Here is a 25,595-nt window from a genome sequence, read left to right as displayed (position 1 = left end):
CTTCAAAGTGAGGTGATGATCATGCCTTCTTTTGCAGTGCCCGTGTGAAAGCTGGAGAAAGTGTTCTGGTTCACGGGGCTAGTGGAGGAGTAAGTATTTGTTTTTTAAGTTTATTTTTAAATGAGATTTTGTTAATGGGTTTCACATTATATTTCTTTTAAGTCATTTTTAAAAGCCAAATTTATAAACATAGTCAATATTTATAGTCAATAAATATTCCTTTTTGTAGTAAAGCTTTTTTAAGTTCTATCTTCTGAAGGTGATTCCTTGTCATTAGTTTAGCATTTCTTGGTTAATAGATTCAACAGACCACCCCATTAAAAATGTGTGTATTAGGTTTTCCACCTGTGTTGGGTGTGGACCAAGATAAACTGGCTTTGTTTTTGCCTTCAAGTAGCCTATGTTATAATAATATTTATTTAGAATTTGAAACAGTTTTTTAAAGTTAATATTAATTCCTTATTCCCTTAGATAAGGAAACTAAGGTTCGTTAAAGCTTTACCTGCATTGCCCCAGACAGCACTGCAAAGCTGCACTGTGAATTCTGAGGCCCTTCTATCTTCCTTCTACTGCTCGCCCGCTGCGCTTTGATGACATTCATGGAAGGCACAGTGTACAGCTGTGTCCTTAACTCCACAACCCGTGGCTTAAAATGCTAATGTGGGGAGGTGGGGAGAGGACGGAGAACTTTAAAATAAGCCCTTCAGTGAAATAACCCAACACTGGGCTGTCAGAAGCTTCTTCAAGAAACCGGCTGTCAGTCTGCCTCTGAGGAGCTTAGAGGAAAAGTTAGAGCTCTGAGGTTGGAATTTAACAAGAAATCCACATGACCTCTATCCTGCATGTAGAGGCTTTAGAAATTTTGGAGATGAGATTTCACATTTTTAAAATACAGTTCCTGGGGCTCCATGGCTAACCTTGAGGAAGCTGGTTAACCCTTTCAGAGCATTATGTATTCTGCAGAGTAAATCGACACAAGTAACCTATTAAAAATGGCACATTGTACCCAGCATAATGAGTGGCATCCTGAAAATGTGAATTAATGGCTAAAGGTGGCCAGGTGGTACAAACAGAGAATTCAGCCCATTGTGTTTCTGTTACTTTAGAGAGATGAAGCCCGAGGTACCACACTTAGCTTCCTGTCTACCTCAAATAGATCAATTCTGAAGGATGTCACAGATCAGACTATTTCCTGAAAAGACCAAGAATGTCTTTTGGGGGCTTGAGAAAATATGACAGATATACCTTGTCAAAACTTCCCATTGCATACCTTCACTGAAGAGGCTATTTTTGGGTTAAATTAAATTTCACCCAAAATAACTAAAGGATCTGTCAAACATGCATTTATTTAAATTGCTTTGGCTTTGAGAGAGCTAACCTTGTGCTCTGTATAAAAGAGAGAGGTTTCAGTAGGAAGGGGAGAGAAGAGTTTAAAGAAAATCTTTTTATTCCCTTCACCCTCTTGTAAAAAGCTCAGTCGCTTCACCATGATTTTTTTTTTTTTTTAAGGCAAAATCCATACTGTTCTCTGAGCTGGCTGAGTTTGTTAAATCCTTGGCTGGCAGGGATAGGCTGGTGGCCTGGTGTGTGAAGCGCTTCTGATCCTCCCTGCCCTACCACAGGGAAATAGTACTGGGTTTTGTCTTGCTTCTGTTTGTACTTTCTGTCCTCATTTAATGCAAATTCCTTTGGGATTATGGTGTGTATTTAAAATGGTGTGGAATTTATGAACACGGTTGTTATCCAGATATGTTGGTGGGGAGTGCCCTATTTTAGTGTCAGCAAAGTAAATAGAAGAAAAATAGTTGACACATTAACGGTATATCACCTATCAAAGGGGTATTGCTGATATAATTGTTGACAAGAATAAAGTAAACAGTACCTTCAGAACAGCAATTAGGTGCTTCTTTAAAGTAGAATATGAAGAGATATATTTATAGTAAGTTTTTAGTATAGGTGTAGTTTTATTACAGGCCTGTTTTGTTTTTGTTTTTTTTTTTTAATTTAAAGTAGCAAATCAATAGGGCTAACTCCGTAGTATAATGTATTTCATGGAATTGAATGTCTCTCTCATCAGACAGTGAGTTTTTTTGTTTGTTTGTTTTGGTTAAATCAAACAAATCCCTGCCAAAACCCAACAGAGTTCAGGCTCATCACTCCCATATGCCATACAATCTTTAAAGTCTACTTCAGGCCTGGGGAGTCTGTGATTCTGTTACAATTTTAATCAGTTTCTATCATCATTTTTCATTTAAACTCTTTACTGTCATGCCTAGTCCATGATTTTACCTTCCTCTTAATCATTGGTTATCAGCGATGGGTGGTTTGGCATCATCTCTTCTCCCCCTCGAACATTTGGCTGGCGCAGTGTCTGGGGACATTTCGGTTGTCACTGGATGGAGGGCTTCTGGCCTCTAATGGGTACATGCTACTCTACACATCCTTCAACATACAGGATCGCACCCACATCATAGAACTGTCCAGCCCTGAATGTCAATAGTGCTAAGTTTGAGAAGCCCTGCTCTAAATGTACGTGACACTTATTTGTGCCATTCATAGATCATGTAACCAAACATAGATTTCCTAGCACTGTAATTTAAATAATTACTTTTATCCATATTCCTAATATACGTTTATTTCTCCTTTATCCTAAGCACATTTATGTAATGATCTAGTTACTTCGTGCAATCTGTGGCTCTAAATACCATCTCTAAACTGATGAATCTCAAATTTATATTTCCAGCTCCATATGCTTATTCAGCTGATTACTACACATTTTCACTTAGGTGAGCAAATACAGCTCAGCTTGCTCAGAGTGAGTCTTGATACTCTTACAAACTTGATTCTCTGTACTCTTCCTCAGCCCTGTTAATCTACCCAGTTAACCTGGCCAGAGACCCAGGAGACAGCCTTGACTTTTCTCTGTGCCTCACTTCTCGGATGCAGTCCATGAGGAAGGTCCATCTTACTCCTATCGCCACTCCCCTCTTTCTGTCTCCCATATAAAATGTTCTTTTTATTTATTTATTTGTTTATTTATTTATTTATTTATTTTGAGAGAGAAAGAGAGAGAGCACATGGGAGGGGCAGAGAGAAAGGGAGAGAGAGAGAACCCCAGCAGGCTCAGCGCTGTCAGTACGAAGCCCAATGTGGGGCTCGAACTCAACAAACTGTTAGATCATGACCAGAACCGAAAAAATCAAGTGTTGGTCGGTCATTTAACCGACTGAGCCACCCAGGTGCACCTGTCTGATAGCTCTGAGTTATCTCTTAAATATAATCCAGAGCCTTTACCTGCAAGGCCCTGTGTACCCCTCTGGCCACATCTTGCTCTGTCTCCTATGTGCCCTGCCTTTAAGCCGCATGGACCCTCTTTCTGTCCTTAATGCCCCAGGCTCATTCCCACATCACAAGGTGAGCTACAGCCATTCTGCCTACAGCATTCTCCACCAGACTTTCCAGATCTGCACATGGCTCATGCCTCACTTCACTCAGGTCTCATCTCTTCAGAGTGGCCTTTGGTGATGATCTAACTAACCCTTCTCTCTATCTCCTTGTAACACAATAGGCTGGGGTTTTTTTCACAGCATGTTTTTATTTTCTGAATTTAATTTATTCATTTATTTGTTTGTGTTTATTATTTTTCCTCTTTCTTAGAACATGTTTCTTACACAAAGTACCATGTCTAGCACATAGTAAACATTTAATGGTCATCATATGGATGAATAAGTTAATTTGCTCATACGCCTGTCTCTTCCACTTAAATGGTGTAACATTTGTTGTGTAATACTTTAAATGTACAGTGAAAGTATGAAGCCAGTGAGCATGTTTTGAATAGCTTTAAACTCTGTACCTTCTGTGCAAAGCAGATGCTAAGTACACGTTTTGATACAGTGGTTAAAGGCTCAAGTTCTACAGACTGATTTGATCCAGCTCTGTGACTTGGTTCTGTTCCCATCTCTGTGACCTGGGCAAGTCACTTACATTATATAAGTTTCAGTTTTCTCATCTACAGAACATGGACACTAGTCATATCTACTTCATGTCTACTTAGACTTACTGTGAGGATAAAATAAAGCAATGCATAGAAAGTATTTTTTGTGGTACCTGGCACATTATAAATGCTCAATAAAAGTTAGCTGTTGTTCTTATTTCTTCATTTAGACTCGAAATTCCTTAAGGATAGGGTAGGACCTAGGGGAACCTTCAGTTTATTAGATATATTTAAGAAATATTTGCAGGGATGCAAAGAATCTGAAAGTATGCGTTTATATTTTGGTTTTCAGGTTGGACTGGCAGTATGCCAGATTGCTAGAGCTTATGGTTTAAAGGTTCTGGGCACAGCTGGTACCGGGGAAGGACAAAACATCGTTTTGCAAAATGGAGCCCATGAAGTGTTTAACCACAGAGAACATAATTATATTGATAAAATTAAGGTAAAATTAGTCCACAGTTTTATGAAAGTAAATTTTGTTTCTTGACAGACTTACTTTTTTGTAACCTTTTTTAAGCAACCACTCTCTTAAAGCTGTTTGTTTTCTTTTTTTATGCCTATGTGTGTTTTAAAGTTTTAATTAAAAAAGCAGAGATGTCTAATTTTCAGACCTCACTCTCATTTGACTTGTTTATGTTTATCAAATAAAATATAGCCTTTCCAGAGTCTTAGTTATAAAAATTGGTACTCTTTAATGCAGTCACATTTTGAGTAAAGTCATAGCTTTGTATTTAGAGCTGAGAGGTGTTCTTTTAAATTTTTTTTTTTTGATATTTGTATATATCATATATTGTGAAATGATTACCACACTGAGTCTCATTAACATCCATCAACATACATAGTTACAAATTTTTTTTCTTCTGATAAGAACTTTTAAGATATGCTCTTAGCAACTTTCAAATCTGTGATACAGTATTATTAACTATAGTTGTCATGCTGTACGTTATATCCCCATGACTTATTTTTTTTTAATGACTGGAAGTTTGTACCTTTTGATCACATTCACCCATTTCACCCAGTTCCCACCCCCACCTCTGGCAACCATGAGGTTTTCTTAATTTCTTAATATAATTTCTATTGGTTTAAATTTTCCAGAGAAGGTGAGGTAGTTACAGATTACAAATTGGATCTGTCTAAGCTAGGGGACAAAGTTTACTTGTCAATTGTATGCCATGGAAGAATAATCACTACCACAACCAGAGTGGTGAGGTAGGCTTTGTTACTCGTTGCATATATTTCATTGCTAGAGCAGAATTCAACCTAATCCTCAGACTACTTGCTCATGTTGAGAAAGAATTAGAATTTTCCAGGCACTGATTACTATGTAACCTAGGTCATTACAAATTGAGGAAAATATGAGTGAGGGTTTGTGTATTACCACTACATCATCTTGCCAAAAAAAAAAAAAAAAAGCTGTGTAAAGGCACTCTTTTGTTATATATCTAGAAAACCTAAAATTAATTGAATATTCATGCCTGATACTATTATCCAAGAATATTTATAAAGATGAAAAATGCTCAGTTATTTTAAGAATATGTTTTTGTTTTGCAGAAATCTGACCTTAAGACCTTGAGGTCTTATGGCTTCTATGTCTTCTACTGGCTCCTTCTGCTTAAGTTTCTCTCATTCTCCAGACCATTCCCTTAACCCTTTATCAAACCCTCCACACCCTCTACCACCACACTTGAGAAAGTAGTGAGGACATCTTTTACTTCCTTACCTCCCGTCACCTTCCCCCGCATGTTGCTTCCACCCCAGCTACTTATACCTCTTGTCAGAGGTCACCGGTGGGCTCCTAATTACCCATCTGCTGCTTTTGGCTTAGGCCTCATCCTGCTTGATTTTTTGGAAATGTTGTTGCTCCTTAGACTTTCCCCTTGGTCTGCCATCCTCCCTGGTGCTAGACCTTCCTCCTGACCAGTCTCATCTCCCCTGGTCAGTTAGTGCCTGCATCCTGCTGGTATCCAGCACTGTCTCTGGCGGGAGTTCCCTGCCTTTGTGTCATTGACCTCCTGGATGTCTCCACTCATCTGCTCCCCCCAGACAGGGTCACAAGTTTTATTTTATATTTCTATCTTTTAATCATCATTCTCCTTCCTACCCATCAGGCCGATCACCTCCCTCTATCAGTTTCATCTCTGACATGCCTTTCAAATATATCTTCTTTGTTCTGTTCTCCATTGTGACTTAGTTTAGTCTTCATCTTCTCCAGCTTTGTCTTTTGTTTATAACTGACTTACTATCGCCTTCTATCTTCACTGTCTCCAGAGTTATTTGTTCTCCTAAAATATATATATATATATATATATATATATATATATATATATATATGGATAGGAATTTTTGTCTCTCTTGTTACCTGCTGCAGCTCAGTATCCTAAAACAGTGTCTGACACAAAACTTAATTGATACCTGCCCCCCAAAAGTCTGGATCCTGTAACGTGGCATTCAATGTGTGTTCCCAGTCCATAGCAACTTATAGTCTCTACCTCTCTCCCTTTCCCTCCTCCCCCCCCCCCCCCATTCCCAAACACATGCCTCAGCTCTGCTTGGCTACTTTCTGATCCTGACCTGGACTCTCAGTCCATAGCTCTTTGCTTTTCTGTTTCTTCTGTCTGGAGGGACTATGCCTCATGTGTGTTCCGCTGGCTCTTCTTCCTCCCTTTTTACTTACAGGACTCCTGTTCATTCCTCAGGGCCCAGGTCCTCACCTCTGTGGAACTTTCTGTGATCATTACAGATGATCAGGGTTGTAACTCTGTTTTTCTCCATAACCTGTGGTTTATTTCTGCTCACGCAGCACTTGGCCCATTCCATCACAGCTGTGTCAGCGGTATTTTCCATCTTTCTCCCTAGCTGTGTTTTGAGTTCTCTGTGTCCATCTTTGAATTCCCAGTACTTAACAATATCTGACACAGGTATTCATTTTTTTTTTTTGTTAGAATAAAATGAATACAAGGTGTGTATGTATAACTTACTTAAGAGACAGTTTGGGATGGCCAAGATCTCTGAAAAAACCCAAAAGAAAAGAAGTAGTAGCCAAGCTGATTGTAAACCACTTGGGACAAAACTGAATGCACACACAGAAAAAATCTGCAATGCCAGACAGCCAGTGCTTTTCTTTTGTTTTTTGTTGTTTTTTTTTTAAAGTGAAAACCTTTTTGGGATTTACGCTTTGTTTTTTGTTTTTTTTCTCTGTGAAAATACATTTTGAAGACAGAAAATTTTCAACTATTTATAAAATAAAAAGTATTTTATAGTCGAGTCGAAGCACGTGAAATTTATTTAGTATAAATCTTTATCACTTTAGATGTTGTGACTAGTACCTTGGAATTACATCCTCAGTATATAATTAGATCATTAACAATTTGTGTTATAGTCTTAAAAATGTAGTATTTATGTCTTTTGAAACACATTTCTGCAATATATAGGACTATGATAACTATTTTACAGGGTTTTTTTTTTTTTTTACTTGTTTTCTTATCTCACTCTGGGTTCTTTTTTATTACACAGAAATCTGTTGGTGAAAAAGGAATTGATGTGATCATTGAAATGTTAGCTAATGTAAATCTTAATAATGATTTGAATCTTCTGTCACGTGGAGGACGAGTAATAGTAAGTATTTTGGTTTCTTTTTACCACTTTGAAGTTTTACCATAATTTAATACTATTTTACAGTAATCTTTAACTATAGACGTGTTATTCTTCATAATAGGTTGTTGGCAGCAGAGGTCCTATTGAAATAAACCCACGGGACACCATGACAAAGGAATCTAGTATAATTGGGGTTGCTCTCTACTCATCAACTAAGGTAGGAAAAGAAGTGATTCTGATCTTGGTAACTTAAACACTGAGACAATTTGCCTAGTCAGACAGACTGAAAGTTTAAGCAGATGTTAAACTTAGTTATCTGACTACATGAGTATGTTAAGTGTTAGTCACTATAAGATAACCAGGGTGACAGTGTGATTTATTTTCCAAGTCAAGACACTTTTGAGAGAGAAAAGACATACTATTAGTAATTACTTTAGGACAGTAGGTATTTTGTGAACTGACACTGTCTCAGACAAATTGGGCTTATGGTTATTCTATATAGAACTACTTTTTCTGTAGTTCTGGACAAGTTGACAAAAGCCACATATTTGTAAGAAACCGTTTATGTTCTAACTCTTAGAATCTGAAAATTTCTAGTGCTTCTGAAACTTAGGTCGTATGTTCTTCTACAGACATACCTTTTTCTTTCACTTAGGAGGAATTTAGGCAATATGCAGCGGCCCTTCAAGCTGGAATGGAAATTGGTTGGCTGAAACCTGTAATAGGTTCTCAGTATTCATTGGAGAAGGTGGCCCAGGCTCATGAAAATATCATCCATAGCAGTGGGGCTACTGGGAAAATGATTCTTCTCTTAGAATGATTAAGTCTTTCATGTATTTCTTGTGCAATTAGAAGTTTCCTGCCCCAGTTTTACTTATACTACTTCTGCTAAAATAGTGAGTTTCTTATATCGAAAAACAAGATTTAGCTTTAGAGATCTGGAATAAATTGGAGTACAATTTATTTTATAGTTCACAATATGCTTTATGCCTCCCACCGAGCTCTAATCAAGGAGTCATCATAGTAGGAAGTAGAATGTTAGTAGCCATTTGGCATTGGGTACATTACAGAAATTCCTAGTACTTGATCATTAATTCCATACCTTGGACTAAAGCAAGCTAATTCAAAGTAAGACTGCGTGATTTCCAAGCCTATTTGTGCTTGTAAAGGATCTTCAGTATATGTTCAGCCCAGAACTCTATTGGACTCTGAAGATTTTCTAAACTAAACAAGACCCCTTTTCCAAACTAATCTCATTGGCAAGATAAACAATGTCCACAGAAATTTGTTTTTTAAAAAATAGTTTTCCAATATTTCCCCAAATATTAGAACATTCACTGTGTTAATGGTTGATTACTAATTATCCATATATTCTGTGAAGATAGCAGCCTTATCTTTGTTATAATGTGATAGTAGGTCCATAGTCTCTCCAGATAGATACTTCTTGATGATTTGATTTTCAAAGTAAATTTAGAATTATCTGTGTGATGGGAGTCATATATTTTTCTTTAAATTACTAAACAAATTTGACATATTAAGAGTGGGCGGCTTTTGTTTTCATAGCATGGTAACTTGCAGTGGAAAGAATAGAAATAATATTGTAGAAAAATAAAAACTTTATCTATTTCATCTTTATATAATACTTGCCTTACATCACATCTCTTACATAGTTCCTAATGATTAATTCCTAACAGTGTTCTGTGTTGGAAGTCTTTATCTATACTAAATAAATGCCATCAATGTTATGTGCAAGGAAATGAGGTTTGATTGTTATTTTTTTCCTGTTTTTCTTTATATGAGCACAGCCTCCTATATATGTACAAACACACATGCGTATGTATAAAGAGATTTAAGGAATTTTCTCATGCAGCTATGGGGACTGATAAGTCTAAATCTATAGGGTAGGCCAACAGAGTTTCTATATTGCTGAATTCTTTCTCTGGGAAACCTCAGTTTTTGTTCTTAAGACTTTTGACCGATTGCATGCAGCCCATCTGCGTTATGAGGGTAATCTACCTAGAGTCATGTGGTGACTTTTTGTAAGCACATAAATAAAACATGGTGACATTACATTGATACGTAAAACCAATCATCACAAGGGAGTGACATAAGAACACAGATGAAGGGCACTTAATGTAGCATGAGATTTCTAGTTACACATTTAATATTTTTGATGCATTTGTTACCTGCCTCTATCCAGAGTAGCTTTGGCCATAGAAGTACAAAACTTGGGTGCTTCTAAAAGGGGGGGTGGAGGAGTAGCATTTCAATTTTTTTCTTAATTTTTTAATGCTTAGTTTTTGAGAGACAGAGTGTGAGCAGGGTAAGAGCAGAGAGAAAAAAAGGGAGACACAGAATCCGAAGCAGGCTCCAGGCTCCGAGCTGTCAGCACAGAGCTTGACACGGGGCTTGAACCCACAGACCGTGAGATAATGACTTGAGCCAAAGTCAGATGTTTAACTGACTGAGCTACCCAGGTGCCCCAAGAGGTAGCATTTTATAATGTCCTTAGCTCAGCTTTACTCAGGCAAGAAATTCTATGTGCCAAGGGACTTCCACAATTCATGGTGTAAAGAGCTTTTTTTGTGTGCAAGATAACACTAAAGAATAGCAAAACCTATCAGGTTGCTTTGACCTGGCTCTCTCTGCCTCCTCAACCACGTCTCATAGATGGGAAAACACCTCAGATCAATCCTTAATTCTTTTTCCAACACTACCATTTTTTAGCATGGTGATTTTTAAAAAATACGTCATTTGAAAATTTCCATAGGACAGTTTCACTATAGGGCTTTAGGAATAGCTCATATTTGGGGAACTTCCTATATCCAAGACGAGAGCCCAGAAATGTTATATCATAAAAAGTGATCTAGATTCACTTTGGTGAGTGAGTCAGACTGTTAGGTGTTGATGAAGACAGTCTATGTATACTCTTTAAGAGTGAGTCTAGGGGCACCTGGATGGCTCAGTTGGTTAAGCTTCTGACTCTTGATTTCGGGTCAGGTCATGGTCTCAAGGTCATAAGATTGAGCCCACGCCTGCTTAAGATTCTCTCTGCCCCTCCCCCACTCACGCACCCACACTCTCCCTTTCTCTCAAAAAAAAAAAGAAAAGTGAACCTAAATCAAATCACAAACCTGCTGTGTGATACAGATGCTTGTTAAACATGTTAAACATGCCAGAGATTGGTAATCCCTGGTTATCCTTTCCCAGCTTCGTGCAAAAATTCGTACAAAGATTATAACAGTACTAGAAACTAAAGAAGAAACCCTGTGCCAGAATCCACTGGGAATTTATAGTAACTCCAGTGTCCGTCATTTGATTCATTGACCCAAATTAGCTGGAGAGAAGTTAGTAAAAAGCTCCAACTCAGTCACTGCCTCAAACTCAGGGCACAGGAGCTACACTACCTAGAAAATCAAGTCCCTGCTGCCCAGACATCATCTGAGCTAGCTAGAATTGAGATCTATGCCCACCCCCTCAGTAGTCCCCTGCCCCTTTCTTTCACCTGCATGATAGAAACTACAGATTTCAGTTTGGGGTACACCTGCAGACTCAGGAGTGAGGGGGACTTTGCGCCCCTGAGTGTACAGTCACCACAGAGAAAATCTTGCTAATGGGTGGAGGGTGGAGAATCCCTAGATTGTAACAAATGCTGGAAGGTGTATAACCCTTGGACAGAGAACATTTGTCTGACTTGAGCAATGGCAAATTATCTAAGAATTGGAGCAGAAGATGCTCCTGCATTAGTGCAGCAGGCAGTGGAATTGACTCAAGGTATTTTTGAGGCCACCTCATTCCAGGTATAGATCTGAAAGGAACTGAACTCCCCTATGAACAGACGCAAGGGCATGTGAAACTAACTGTCTGGTAGTGTTGTTAAAAGCATGGGTTGTGGAGGCAGATGACCTGGCTTTAAATCCTGGCTTTCCTACTGACCAGCTGTAGAGTCCTGGGCAAATTAACTAGTCATTCAGTTTCAGTTTCCTCACACATAACACAGGAGTAATATCTACCTTAGCGTTTGTAGAAAGTTAACAAGTTCAAGTCTGTGAAGTACTTAGTGCTCTGTCTTGCATAAAGAAGTGTTTAAACAAATAGTCTTTCATTTTTATTAGGCATAAAGAAGGAGTAAGTTGAAATAGAGGAGGAATGAAAGGGAAGCATCCTGAAATATGAAAAAATAAAATAAAAGCAAACCCCCAAAGCAAATTCCCATACAAGGAATAAATCAGCATAACTGACGCTACTGAACTTCAATGGTCATATGGGTAAATTTGATCACTCTAAAAATGTGGAGAAAGAGATGAGAAAAAAAAAGATATAGCAAACAAAAGAAAGAAAAATACGAGTTTTGAATTATAGTGTGCCACCCCAAAGAAAACAGAAAGATCAAAGTAATATTTTCCTAAACTAACCAAAAGAGCTAAGTTTATTTACTGATAGTTTTTATTAGATCTATGCCAAATTAATAAAAACTACTCGTTTTTTTTTAAGTGTTTATTCATTTCTGAAAGACAGAGACAGAGCACAAGCAGGGGTGGGGCAGAGAGAGAGGGGGACACAGAATCCGAAGCAGGCTCGAGGCTCTGAGCTGTCAGCACAGAGCCTGACACAGGGCTTGAACTCACGAACCATGAGATCATGACCTGAGCCGAAGTCAGACGCTCAACTGACTGAGCCACCCAGATGCCCTTAAAAACTACTAGTAATAAAATATATCCTTTAAAAATTTTTTTTATTTAAAAAAAAATTTTTTTTAACGTTTATTTATTTTTGAGACAGAGAGAAACCATGAACAGGGGAAGGTCAGAGAGAGGGAGACACAGAATCTGAAACAGGCTCCAGGCTCTGAGCTGTCAGCACAGAGCCCGACGTGGGGCTCGAATTCACGGACCGCGAGAGCATGACCTGAGCCGAAGTTGGCTGCTTAACCGACTGAGCCACCCAGGCGCCCCTATCCTTTAAAATTTTTAGAAGTCACACATACAGATATTAGAAGGGAGCATACAGAAGAATCATTATTTACAGTTATATTATAATAACCCTGGAGAATATAAGAGAATAAATGGAAAGAGTTCAAACTTATGAGTTCAAAAAGGTAGCTAATTGCATAATAAATATACAGAAATTGGGGTGCCTGGGTGGCTCAGTCGGTTAAGTGTCTGACTTCGTCTCAGGTCATGATCTTGCAGTCTGTGAGTTCAAGCCCTGTGTCAGGCTCTGTGCTGACAGTTCAGAGCCTGGAGCCTGTTTCAGATTCTGTGTCTCCCTCTCTCTCTGACCCTCCCCCATTCATACTCTCTCTCTCTCTGTCTCAAAAATAAATAAATGTTAAAAAATTAAAAAAATAATAAAGAAATCTACAAAAATTAATATAAACCTGATCAATCAGAAAATATATTGGAGAAAGATCTATTAGCAATAGAAATACTACTTAAATTTAAAAAGCAGTGAAATATAAGTGACCAAATTTACAAGAAACATACAGGACCCTTAAAAAGAGAACTACAGAACTCCTGGAGGACATAATGGAATACTTAAAGATTTCTTGATCAGATTCATGTACAGATTTTCCTCTTGTACTCTGGAAATTCAACGTAATTCATACCAAAATCTCAATAGGACTTTTTAGAATCTTGAAAAAATGTTTCCAAAGCTTTTTTTGTGGGGAAAAAAAAGTAGGCAGATAGCCAGACACATTAAAAAAATACTTAAAAAGTTGGAACGAGTGCCAGCAGATATGAAAATTTTTTTCCCAAGTTAGAGTTACTAAAATATTAGTCCAAGATCAGTGGAACAAAAGAGAGTCTAGAAATGCTTCTCACTTTTGTGGTTGACAATAGGCTTTGAGATGGTTCAAAAACTTGAATATAATAAATAAAATTATATACAACAAACAGATGGTAGAGTATTTTTTTTATAATCTTGAGAGGTGAACATCCCCTTACACCATTACTCAGAAGCCCAAACTATCAAAGAACAAAATAGGAAAAGTAGAAAAAAATCCATAATAACACATAAAGATGAATCATCTTAAAAAAATTCTATATTAAATGATGAACACCCTCGAAGAGAATGAAAATGAGTGGATAACCCATTCAACAATAGATGCATATGGCAGCAAACCTAGAGAAAGAGTTGTTCACCCTCATTGGTAACTCAAGAAATGGGCACTCATGGACTATGGATGGAAGTATGAAATTGCTTTTGTTCTGGACAGCAGGTAGGTAATGTCCTTAAGTTTAAAATGTGGATCCTCTTTGACCCACTAATTCCACTGCAGGAATTTATTCTAACGAGATAGACATGTCTATAGAGGCATATGTCAAGGTTGTTTTCACTGCAGCATAGCTAATTATAACAAAATATTGGAGACAACCCAGATTTTCATCAGTTAAGTCATTAAAAAGCTAATATATTTGTATAGCACAATACAATGTAGCTATTATAATGATCAGGTAGATCTTTAGCTATTAGCATGGAAAGATAGATGTTCAGGACACAGTATTAGGAATATTAAGTTTAAAGAGCAAATACAAAATATGTATAATTCCAGTTCTATTTCACTGCAGTTAATTATGCATTTCAAGAGATGTCTGTTAGATACTTATCAGAAGGTTCTGATTTAGTGGTGGAGTTATAAAGATTTTCCCCCAACACTTTTATTTTTTCAACATTTTCAAATATTTTTGAACAAAAGTTATTTCTGACAAACCAACAGCTAAATTTTATTTAAGAGAAATTCTTCCTTATATAATAAATATTAGGTTCTAAAGAGTTTAATATAAAAACACCAAAACAAATGACTAAGTTTCAGAGTACAAGTATGTATCTTACCATGAACCATCTGTAATTGTATGCCTGCACATTCAGAATTCGTTTTTATCTGTGTTGGTAATTTATGATTTATTCTTATGACATGCTTGTTAAAAAATTATTGCAGTGCATTTGTGTTAAATTTGCACTAAGTGGATTGTAATGATTTACTTATTTTATTCTTGTTTTTGAGATAATAAGTTGTCCTCAGAAAATAGTCCATTTTGTTTTGAAAAGATAAAATATTCTTCAGATGAGAACTATCTGATCTTGGGAAAGCTTTGTATGTACATTTTTAGTAATGAACTCTCAGATTTAAATTAGGGTTAATAAAAAAAAACAAGAATAACTTAGGCTTATCAATTTGTCTTGGATGTTTATTTTGATTGCAACATCACATTTGAAATCCAATTGTAAGCATCAGTTGTAATCAAAGCATTTTTAGTAGGTGTGACAAATGCATTGTAACAAAATTGTACCCATGTATTATTTGGTGAAATATTTTGCTTAGGAATTAACACTGTAATTCTGTTTCACAGTGTATCCATACAATTTGGGTTTTTACATGTCTTGCAGTTTCTTTTATCCTAAAGTAGGTTTGAGTTTATTAGCTGGCTTCACATAGTCTTGTTTATAGACCTATCACTATAGCTTCTAAGTGCTTCTCAGATTATGTTCCTTTTTATGTCTATCAAACTACATTTCCACATAAATGAAAACTCTTAAGTTGCTAGAATTCTTTGCCTCTTTATCGTCAGCCTGCTGGCTAACTAAATGAGGAGCACTGTTTTTCAGTTTTGTTCCACCCAGTGGTAGGCAATTTATCTGGAATTTTTATTTCACAATGAAGAAAACATTAAGCTATTTATACTTACAAGTTTATTTGTATCCTTTGTCTTCATCTCTTTCATTGGAAGTGATGACCATTCTGTTTATTAAGCATTAATTTCTCCATCTTTTCTCTGAATCCTTTTGCTCTGACCTCTTCATGAACCTTGCTCTGTCGAATATTCCTGAATCCTGTTGCTTCATCATCTCCCTAAGTATATAAACACCCCAGGTTCTTTCCTATCCTGACTTCCAGAACAACATTCTCCTGATACCCTTGGTTTCTTTGCAGTTTCCTTTGTAAACATCTCTTCTTCCATTCACCTTTTAAATGTTGGCATGCTTTACTTTGAGACTTTTTTTCTCTGTACGTTCCTCTTGACTTGCATCAGAGCCCAGGCATCAGTATCACCTTTGTGCACTCAAACCTTTATCTCTAGCCTCTTCTAAGATCCATAGGATGAACCATCCACTGGACAGTGCTTGGATGTTCCACAGACATCTCAAAATCAATATGTCCAGAATTGGATTCTTCCCAATCTCAAACCTGTTCCTCTTCTTGCATGTCCTAACTCAGTGAATGAAGACAGCTTGTACCTGGCTACCCAAGTCTAGCAGTCATTTCCAATTCTTCCCCCTCCTTTGTCCTCAGTACTGCATCCTATGGGCCAGGAACCTGAATGGCTTCCATTCTTTGTACCTACAGAACCTGGTCTTAGCTCTCGTTGCTTCCTGCTTGACTTTCTATCATGGCGTTCTCACTGGCTGCTTGGCCTTTATTCTGGCCCTACTTTGAATCCATTGGCCACACAGTACTAGAGTGATCTTTGTGAAATGTCTCATTAAAATCCTTTAATGTTGTTTCAGGAAAAACAAAACAAAACAAAAAAACAAACAAAAAACCTCTTTACCTTCTCACAAATGGCACTCCCTCTTTAGCCTCTACCCTCACTATCTCTCCATCCTACCAATCTGCTTGTCCTTCCTTAAATGCATCATACTCTTTTGTATCTCTCTTCTGACATGCTTTCTTCCATGTCTCCACCTATGTAAATCTTATTCATCCTTCAAAACTCCTCCAACATGACTGTTCTGAGCACCTCCTTTCCACCTTGCTGGTGAAGGAGGGATTCCTCCACCCGAAATAGTGTGAGAAGGCCAAACACGCAACACCCAACACTGGCCAGGTGAGGTTGGCAACAGTTACTTGTCATATACACCCACAGCCCAGGGGAAAGGGCACTGAATGCCAGAGAGGGCCACATGGGTAGTTGTACTTGGGAGCCAAATGAATCAAAAGGCACTTTGGGAGGTCGGCTTTGTAGTAACAAGAGGGTAGGGTACCCCCTGGCTCCCACTGGGGAATGTGATGGGTTTGAAGAGTTTTACAGGCTGGCAGAGAGGTCCAGCTCATTTTGCTGAGGACAGGACGGGTCACAACCAGCCCAGCTGACAGAGGAACAAGGGTGGGGAGCCTTTCCCACCAGGTCAGGGACATTTCTGGCAAGAGTAGGGGAACTCACAGCTAAGCCTTCAGGGCCCTGTGAGTCTCAAAGATGTGAAGGCAGCACATGGAATCTGAAGCCCTACTAAATACGATAGCATTCTGCAGACAATCTTCCTTGACCACCCCTAATCGGAGTTAAGCACCCTTCCACTCTGTTCCTGAAATAAACCTGAACACTTGCCACCCTGCCTAGGGTAGTCATTTCTTTTTGGAAGAAGGTGAGTACACACACACACACACACACACACACACACACACACACATACACACACACACACAGATGCCTCATATAAACATGGTAACAAAAAAGCACACCTTACACCATTGCAGTTTACTATTGATGTGTCTGCTTTCCTGACGAGAATGGCATATATTTCTTGAGTGAAGGGACTCTGTCTTTTATTTCCTAAATCTGTCTCTGTACCTCACTGGTAAGCAAACATTTATTGAATAAGTTAATAAATATTTATTATGCACTGATTTGTGGAATGTGCCTTAACTTCTGCATGAAATTATGTTCATAATGCATTTTTCAGATGTAAATTCCAAACACTATGGTTTGACCAAGGAATGGGGAATTTGCAGCCAGTGGGATCCTAGCACTGTGCCTGTTTTTCCTAGAGGCATGTCAGAGGCTGACTGGAGGACAGGGGTACACAGAAGAAAAGCAGCAGCCATAGGACCAGGGAAAGAGCCATGATCTAGACAGCTCTGGATCCCCTAGAAATACTTGGGGAAGATTTTTCAGGGAGCTGGATGCCCTAGGCCAGACACTGGACTCACTTGAAATAATAGGATTTGTGTTATTACTATTATTGTGACCTCACTTCCAGCCCCTGGGGTGGCGAGGACTGGGAAGATTTAATTTAACACACCTTTCTAAAGTGACTAGACAGTGAAGAAATCAGTTTCCAAAGCAGAGGTAGTTTAAAGTCCTTTAAAACATTTTTAAATATACCTGTTCTTTGACTGCATTCAGTCCTTCCACTCATTTGATCCCTCATTGCTCTTCAGTGGGTTAGCCATAACCAGCCCTCGCATTCCACCAGGCCTAGGTGGTGACTGGAATACCCTCAACTAGTACGGACACCATCCATCTACAGAATCACTCAATGAAACCTAGCCCTGCATCAAACCTGTAGTCAACCTCCAGTTTCCAGTCTTCCTTTCACCATGTCATCTGCCCACTGAGGCTCTAGCCAATCAAATGAAACATGTGCCGCTGAGCTGCCCCCTCTCACTTGCCCTTCAAACCCAGAACTTTCCCGCCTGTACTCCTGTTCATGCCATTTATGTCCCGTTATTGCCCTTTCTCCATATATATTCAGGAATTAAGCATTTGATTAATCACAAGATGATCTCACTATATCCCTGTGTGCAGTGTTTGGAAGATGAGCAAGGCATTTTTCCCTCTGGACGGTAGATAGAATGTGGGAGCAGCTACTAATCAGATATCACTGAAACTTAACGAAAGCAAATTGCTGTAAACCACAAGCTAGGGAAGAGCATGGAATAGCTGAAGCTCAGTAGGATAAGCAGTTGCTAATCAGGAGGAGTGAATGTTTTTATCTTTTGATTTAACTTTTTTGCACTAGAACTTAAGTTTCTTGAGGTGAGGAATAAAACCTAATAGCGCTGTAGAGGGCAGGCATTCAAGTGTTTGGGGAGTGAAGGATTATAATGGCCAGTTAGGTTTTTCCTACCTGCAAGCTTTGCTATATCAAGTTGTATTTATAGCTCCACTTATATTTATTATGAATATATGTTTTTAAGGCTTTTTGTTTTGTTTCTTCCATAAAGACAACTTTTTTCTTTCTTTACCTGTCTATTTTGGGTATGCCTTACATAGATTAAGAGAAAACAAGGATTTGGAAAGCAGAGTATGCCTCTTATTACAATTTCTTTTTACATAACCTGTTTTTTTAAATTTTTAACGTTTATTTATTTCTGAGAGACAGAGAGCACGAGCTGGGGAGGGGCGGAGAGAGTGGGAGACACAGAATCCGAAGTAGGCCCCAGGCTCTGAGCTGTCAGCACAGAGCCCAACACAGGGCTTGAACTCACAGAGTGTGAGATCATGACCTGAGCTGAAGTCAGTCGCTTAATCAACTGAGCCACCCAGGGGCCCCTTTTTATATAACCTTTTTGAACTAGATTCAGGTAACTGCCTAGCTCTCCTATCAGAGGAGAAGGGGGCTCTGCACCGTAAACACGCAAAAGAGAATTTTAGAAAATAAAATATTGTAAATTGATCCATTACGATTTTTCAGTTTTCTCAAGTACATTGCAAAGTAGGAAGAAAAGACAGGATGAGGGCAATGTGGTACTCTAACAACCAGACCATAATAACCTTAGTTAGGTTTAGTGTACTCTATATTTTTTCTCTGGACAGGTACAAAGGAGGTTCAAGTGGACAGATGGATCTTTTGCTCCCAGTAATCCTGGTCAGTGTTTATCTAAACTCACTGAAGCATATGAAGCCTCAGGTATGCAACATAACCCTGCACAACCACAAACAAGGGAGAGGCACATCTCCCAGAAACAATACTTGGTTATCAAGTATTATTACAAATAATGCTATATCTCAAGTATTACACACACACACACACACACACGATGTATATTACATATATATTTAATTTGAAGTTGAAACTGTATTGCAATTTACATATATATATATATATGCACACACACATATAACACACATATATATACATATATATATATTTAATTTGAAGTTTAAACTGTATTATGGTTTACATACCACAGAGGTATGTAAACATGTTGGTACATTAACTGTAAATTGCAGATTTAACACTTGGATCAAGTATGAAAAATTTGGCTTTGTATACTGTCAAAGCTCAGCTCTGGGTACCTGCCATCTTGCTTCAAAGAAAATCTCACTCTGGATGGTTAAGAGGAAAAAAATGGAATTTTGAAGAAAATAAAAGTAAAACCGATGAATTAAAACATTCATTTTCCTTTATTATTTTACTTGAATGAAACAAACATCCAGACGTCATAACCTTACTTAATTTTAGCTTGAAAAACCTGTAACTGTCTAATTTTTAAACTTCTATTCTAAATACAGAAAGTATATAACACAGGTAAGTATTAATTTTTAGATGTCAATTCAACTTAGTAGGAAAAAAGCAATTGATGTGCTTCAGTAATAACTTCCATTTGTTTTTAACTTGTTTTATTAAGGCTTGCAATTCTATTTAATTGGCATGTAATTTAATTGCCACATAAGTTATTTAATTATATGCTATAAATGGAAAATGTTGTTTATAGGCAATCATATCTCTTTTGTTAAAATCTGGAATACTGGATCTTCCTCAGTCTTGTGTTTATATTATTCTTTCCTGCTGATTATTTGCATTGCATGATTGAGTTATATCACATATTAAATTGATTTTGCTATTGTTTATAATGGGATGTGTATGTGTGTGTTTGTGTTTTTTATATTTCAGTAATTCAGAGAGCCAAAATTTAACCTTCTGTATTAATGAAAACAAAGGTCCAGAAGTTTCTTTATGGAAAGTGCAATGTTGTGATACTTCACACAGGCTGTCCATCCAGCTCAGCGTGCCCTCCCCTCCACCCTGCCCAATTCTGGCCCATTACTTTGAAGGTTTACCTTAGGTGTTACTTCTGCTTGGAAGGCTGTTCTGAGCTCACTCATAGGTTAGATGGTTCTTCTCTGAGTTTCTTTAGCAGAATAACTATAATACAGAGTTAGACCTAGACCTGGTCTAGTCTTGAGATTTTCCCTGTTCTTTTCGAGTTTTTGTCGCTTTGTCTTTCTTTCCCACTCAGAGAGTCCCCTTTAATATTTCTCGCAGGGCTGGTTTAGTTACACCTAGCCTAGGCTTTTTTTTTTTTTCATGTTTATTTATTTATTTTGAGAGAGAGAGATAGAGAGCAAGCAGGGGAGTGGCAGAGAGAGAGAGTGGGAGAAAGAGAATCCCAAGCAGGCTCTGCACTGTCAGTGTAGAGTGCCATACAGGACTTGCACATAAACCTTGAGATCATGACCTGAGCCAAAACCAAGAATCGGATGCTTAACCCGACTGAGCCACTTAGGCCCCCAGACCTGGTCTAGTCTTAATCTTTCACTAGTGTGGCAACCTTGGGCCTTGGTAAGCCTCAAACTTCATGGTTGTAAATCGGGGATAATGGTTACCGGCTGTTCTAAAAAATATAATAGATACATCTTTCTATGCCTTTGCACAATGCTTGGCACATAAAAAGCCTGTGAAGAAACTCCGCTCTCTTCTATTAAGTACTCAATAAGTACATGTTGAATGAACAGGTGGATTACAGCTATCTGTTTCTTTTTCCAGCTTTATTGAAGTATAATTGACTACAATTATCAACTGACTTGTCCGACCCCCACTGCTCTGTTTATCCAGGGATCCATGGGTGGTCTTTTGTCTCATAAAAGCTAGAGAATAGTACCTGCCACAGAGTAAGTGGTTGGTAAATTGATTGAAAACCTCTAGCTTGCCCATCTAACTAAAAACTTAATAAATATTTCAAACAAACATCATCCATTTGACAAATATTTGTTAAGCACCTACTCTGAACCAGACATTGTTCTATGCCCTGATTAAACGTCGGTGACAGTCTGTGGTTTTATAACATTTGAATTTTAGTGGAGAGAGGCAATGATACACAAATAGATTAATTACGTAGAACGTGGAGTGGTGATAAGAGCTATACAGAGAAATAAAGCAGAGTAAGGGGCAAGAGAATGTTGAGAGCAGGTGCTATTTTATGTAGTGTGGTCAGGGAAACCTTCCTATGAAGGTGATATTTGAACAGAGGACCTAAAGGAAATGAGAGACTGAGTCATGCAAGTAGATATCTGAACAGAGCTTTCCAGACAGAAGGAATAGTGAGTGCAAAAACCCTGAGGAAGGAGCATCTCTGTAGTGTTTCAGGATGATGAAGGTGCCCTGACCCGGGTGGAATGAGGGAGTGGGAGAGTAACAGAAGATGACATCAGTGAGGTAACAGGGAGCCTTGCACATCAGTGGAAATATTTAGATTTTAAATGTGAGTTAGATGGATAAATGTATCCATTAGCATTTGGATACAGAAGTAAAAGCACTCTGGTATGTAAAGCAGGACGTGGTTTATACAGGGAATAAGTGCACGCCCTTGTCTGATACTCAGTGGACACGATATATTCCTTAGATTTATTTTGACGGCAAGGGAAATCATAGCCTCTCTCGCATTGTATTTAATTTCAATTTATAATTATAGCTGTTCATCTAAAAATTTCAAACCTTCCTCTGAAAACACATTATAGTGATCCAAATTTCCCAAGGCCCTGGGTGTGTTGTTTTTTTATGGGAGTATTTAAGCACTGTTGATACAAATTGGTGTCTCTGGGCCCTTGTTTCCAAATTGCATTCATTAAATGTTTTCAGGTGCGATCAATATTTTTTTGAAAGTCTCCAAATTTAGTTTGTAAAATTGCATGCTTGGATTGTGGAGCAATTATGCTCTCATGTGATGAGAAATATTTTTAACTCTTTCCTAAGACCACTTACAAAGAGAAGTAAGACGTCTACATTCACAGGAGGGGCTTTCCTCTCTTTGTTTAAGGAAAAGAAATGTTCCTTTTACTTGGGGCATGAGATATAATCCTTCTTTTTTCTCAGAGCCCACGTTTAAACGTGTTCTAATACCGGCTGCCACTCTTTCCTAAAACACTTTCTACTGCACCCGTTCCCTGCGCAGTTCAGGTTCTCATCGCTTTGAACAGCTTCCTATTTTACAAGGACTTGAGTCCTCCTCCCTTCCCTCCACCCTGGAGCCAGGCTGATTTTAGTAGTGGAAAAATCTGACCGAATCACTGTCACGGTTACATCTTCCAGTGGGTCCCTGAAGCCTTGATCGTGAAACCCACACTTCTTAAACTAAGCTTCCAAAGCTCTTCTGAGTTGAGGCTCTCTCTGTGCTTTAGCCCCATCTCTCTCCACGCTCTGTCTTCTCCAGGCACCTGAAATAAGTTCTGGTCAGTAAACCCGCATTCTCAGCCTCTCAGCCTTGCCCACGTGCTGTCCCCTTAGTTTCCAGTGTGTGGCACTTTCCTCACTATATACCCACCTCCTACCTCGTTGCTTCACAAAAATGGCTCATCCTTCAAGACTTAAGCAGCACCACCTCTGTGAGGCTGTCCTTGATCCATAAGGACTGGCTGGCCCTGTGGGCCCCTGTAGCATCTTATGAAACACCCAACCTAACTAGACTGCCAACATACTTGATTGTCATCTCTGTAGGTAGGAGTGTAGATAAGAGATATTTCTTCCCCAAGAGGTGGTTAGACTGTTGAATGTGTCAGTATCTCTGGTAACTTGCAGGAGAGCCTGAGATATGCTGGGTGTTCACAAAAGATGGGTTTGCTGGAATAAAAGCTATCCGGGAGGACCCTTGTCAGAATTAGTTTTTGCTGCTGTTGACAAATGCAGTTTGTTCCTCACCAGAAGGTGTCACACTAACTCTACGTTTTCAGCACAGTTTTTGGCTTTCCAGCTTTGCTCTAACATATTAATTGGGTTGTTATGGGAAGGAGATGATAATTTAGGCAGTGTTTACAGAATAAAACTGATTTAACCTTCAGTTTTTCTGCGAACATTTTTCCCCCAAACCTAGCGTTCCAACTGAAATTGCCAAAGTAAAAAGGAAGACTTCAAATTTAAAAAATGATTAGAGTGAAATAAAAATTCAAGATAGGGCATCAAGTGAAGAACACAGGAAAAATGTGAAGCACAAAATCAACACCTCGGAATGGTAATGGCCCAGTAATAGCTATAGCTACACAAGTGTTTCTTTCCATCTCAAAACGCAAATTGTGTTTGGTATTTGAGCAAAAGTGCTGAAAGGAAAAACAAGGGCTGGAATGAAATGTGCCTTGTTTGTAGAGTTTCTTTAACTTTGAAGAGCTCAAGATCCTGTGTAAAGAACTCTTAATCATGGATCCGTGAACATCATACTTGTAACACTTTTACAAACAGAACCAGAGGAAACTGAGAAGCAAACAAAAGGAAATGTGATGGCACCTGGGGGGCTCAGTCGGTTAAGCCTTTGACTTCAGCTCAGGTCATGATCTCATGGTCCATGAGTTCGAGCCCCGTGTCCTGCTCTGTGCTGACAGCTTGGAGCCTGGAGCCTGCTTTGGATTCTGTGTCTCCCTCTCTCTCTTTGCCCTCCCCTACTCCTGCTCTGTCTCTCTCTCTCTCTCTCTCATAAATAAACATTTAAAAATTTAAAAAAAAAAAAAGAAAGAAAAGGAAATGTGAGGAAATAAATGATAACATGATCCTTGAAGATATGAAGACATAAGTGAGGAAGAATTTTTTTTAAATAAAAAAAAAAGCGGCCAGGTACAATCACTGAGTACTTGCAGCTCAGAGCAATAAAGAGATAGTTATTGGAATTAGAAGATCCGGGTTATGGACTCTAAAATGTACTAGCTGTGTGCCCTAGGGCCAATAGATCTGACCTTGCATCATCCGTGTTTCCAAACAAAAAATAAAGTGTTACCTCCAGTGTCACAAGTGTCAAGTAAGATAATGCATGTAAACATAAATCATGCTCTTTAAAATGCTACATTAACATAAAGTAGTCTTACAGGAGAAAAGTGAAGGCAACATTTTTTTTTTTTTTTTTTTGAGCATTTCCTGCAGCAGGTAAGTGCTGGGCACTTCACATAAAAACACCTTCAATTTCTTCCAGTTGGGTGAGATTCTCTCCCAATCAATGAACTGCAGCCACCGCCCTCCTCTTTCCCATATCCCCTTTCTTTCTTGGCCCTATCACCATGTTCCAATAAATATCCCTTACATATAGAAAGTATGGATATTTCTAGCCGTCCCTAAACTTTGAAGGATCTTCACCAGCGGTGAGCTTTATCGCAACTTGTAGTTTTCAGCTTCCAGGTGCCTTGGGGTAGTGGTCAGTTAGAATTAGTGCTTCTGGGGAACCTCTGGATGTGTTTGCTAACAAATTCCTCATGGAAGCTTTTTTTGAAGGAAAAAGACGTAAAGGAATCTGCCATCAGATCAAGAATACATAGACCTTTTAGACCTCATGGGGTGAATAGATGAGACTGTTTTTCCCTGAAAAGGTTCCTTCTATTACAGGGTGAAACCAGTTGTTGTTGTTGTTTTTTGGTTTTTGTTTTAACATTTATTCATTTTTGAGAGACAGAGAGTGAGCTGGGGAGGGGCACAGAGAGAGAAGGAGACCCAGAATCTGAAGCAGGCTCCAGGCTCCGAGCTGTCAACACAGAGCCCGACACAGGGCTCGAACCTGTGAACCATGAGATCATGACCTGGGAAGATGACACTTTGAGACAGCAGGAATAACCTAGCCCTGGATGTGCTCTCAATCAATGTTTACGAAATAAATTAAGATTAGTTCCTATAGCTGACAATATTAGCAATCCATATTTCTAAGGTTATTGTTATCAATACATGAACAGAATTATAACTTGTTTAGTAGTTTGTGATTTCCATTCCAGGAATGATTGGATTTGGACAAGCAAAATATGTTTTCTTGCACATTCATAATTTTGGATGCACTGGGATCAAGGGGGTTATTATTCTAATGAACATCATGTGGGCTGGGTGAAGAAGTAGCCAAAAATAATATAGTGAAAGTAAGGAAATTCCAAGATCTTACTCGGGTTAAGGTGTAGAAAGCAAACCGTGCAGCAGTGTGTGTCCTCAATGCAATCCTTCTATTTATCCTTAGCTTTTATAGAGATTATATTTGAGGTATTTGCTGCCAAAAGAAACCAAATAATGCAGGAAATTAAATTTTCATCCTAAAAACATTGTA

General features: G+C 38.4%; 1 protein-coding gene across 4 annotated transcripts in view; it reads left to right on the top strand.

Annotated features, from left to right (window-relative positions):
- The window catches only part of CRYZ (crystallin zeta), a 35,998-nt gene extending 16,114 nt beyond the window's left edge, over window positions 1-19,884 (top strand). The window contains exons 5-10 of one of the 4 annotated variants that reach the window (XM_042952351.1): window positions 38-89; window positions 4,287-4,436; window positions 7,508-7,609; window positions 7,710-7,805; window positions 19,132-19,225; window positions 19,549-19,884. In XM_042952351.1, coding sequence (XP_042808285.1) covers window positions 38-89; window positions 4,287-4,436; window positions 7,508-7,609; window positions 7,710-7,805; window positions 19,132-19,225; window positions 19,549-19,742 — 688 coding nt within the window. In that variant the 3' untranslated portion in view covers window positions 19,743-19,884. Of the gene's footprint in view, window positions 1-37; window positions 90-4,286; window positions 4,437-7,507; window positions 7,610-7,709; window positions 7,806-8,220; window positions 9,346-19,131; window positions 19,315-19,548 lie in introns of those variants that run through there. The other 3 variants (XM_042952352.1, XM_042952353.1, XM_042952354.1) reach the window with 3 other exon arrangements.
- The last annotated feature ends 5,711 nt before the right edge of the window (window positions 19,885-25,595 follow it).

This window comes from Panthera leo, chromosome C1 (assembly GCF_018350215.1).
Source record: "Panthera leo isolate Ple1 chromosome C1, P.leo_Ple1_pat1.1, whole genome shotgun sequence".
NCBI classification, from domain to species: domain Eukaryota; kingdom Metazoa; phylum Chordata; class Mammalia; order Carnivora; family Felidae; genus Panthera; species Panthera leo.
Note: the sequence above shows the minus strand (reverse complement) of the source record. Positions and strands in the feature narration are given on the sequence as shown.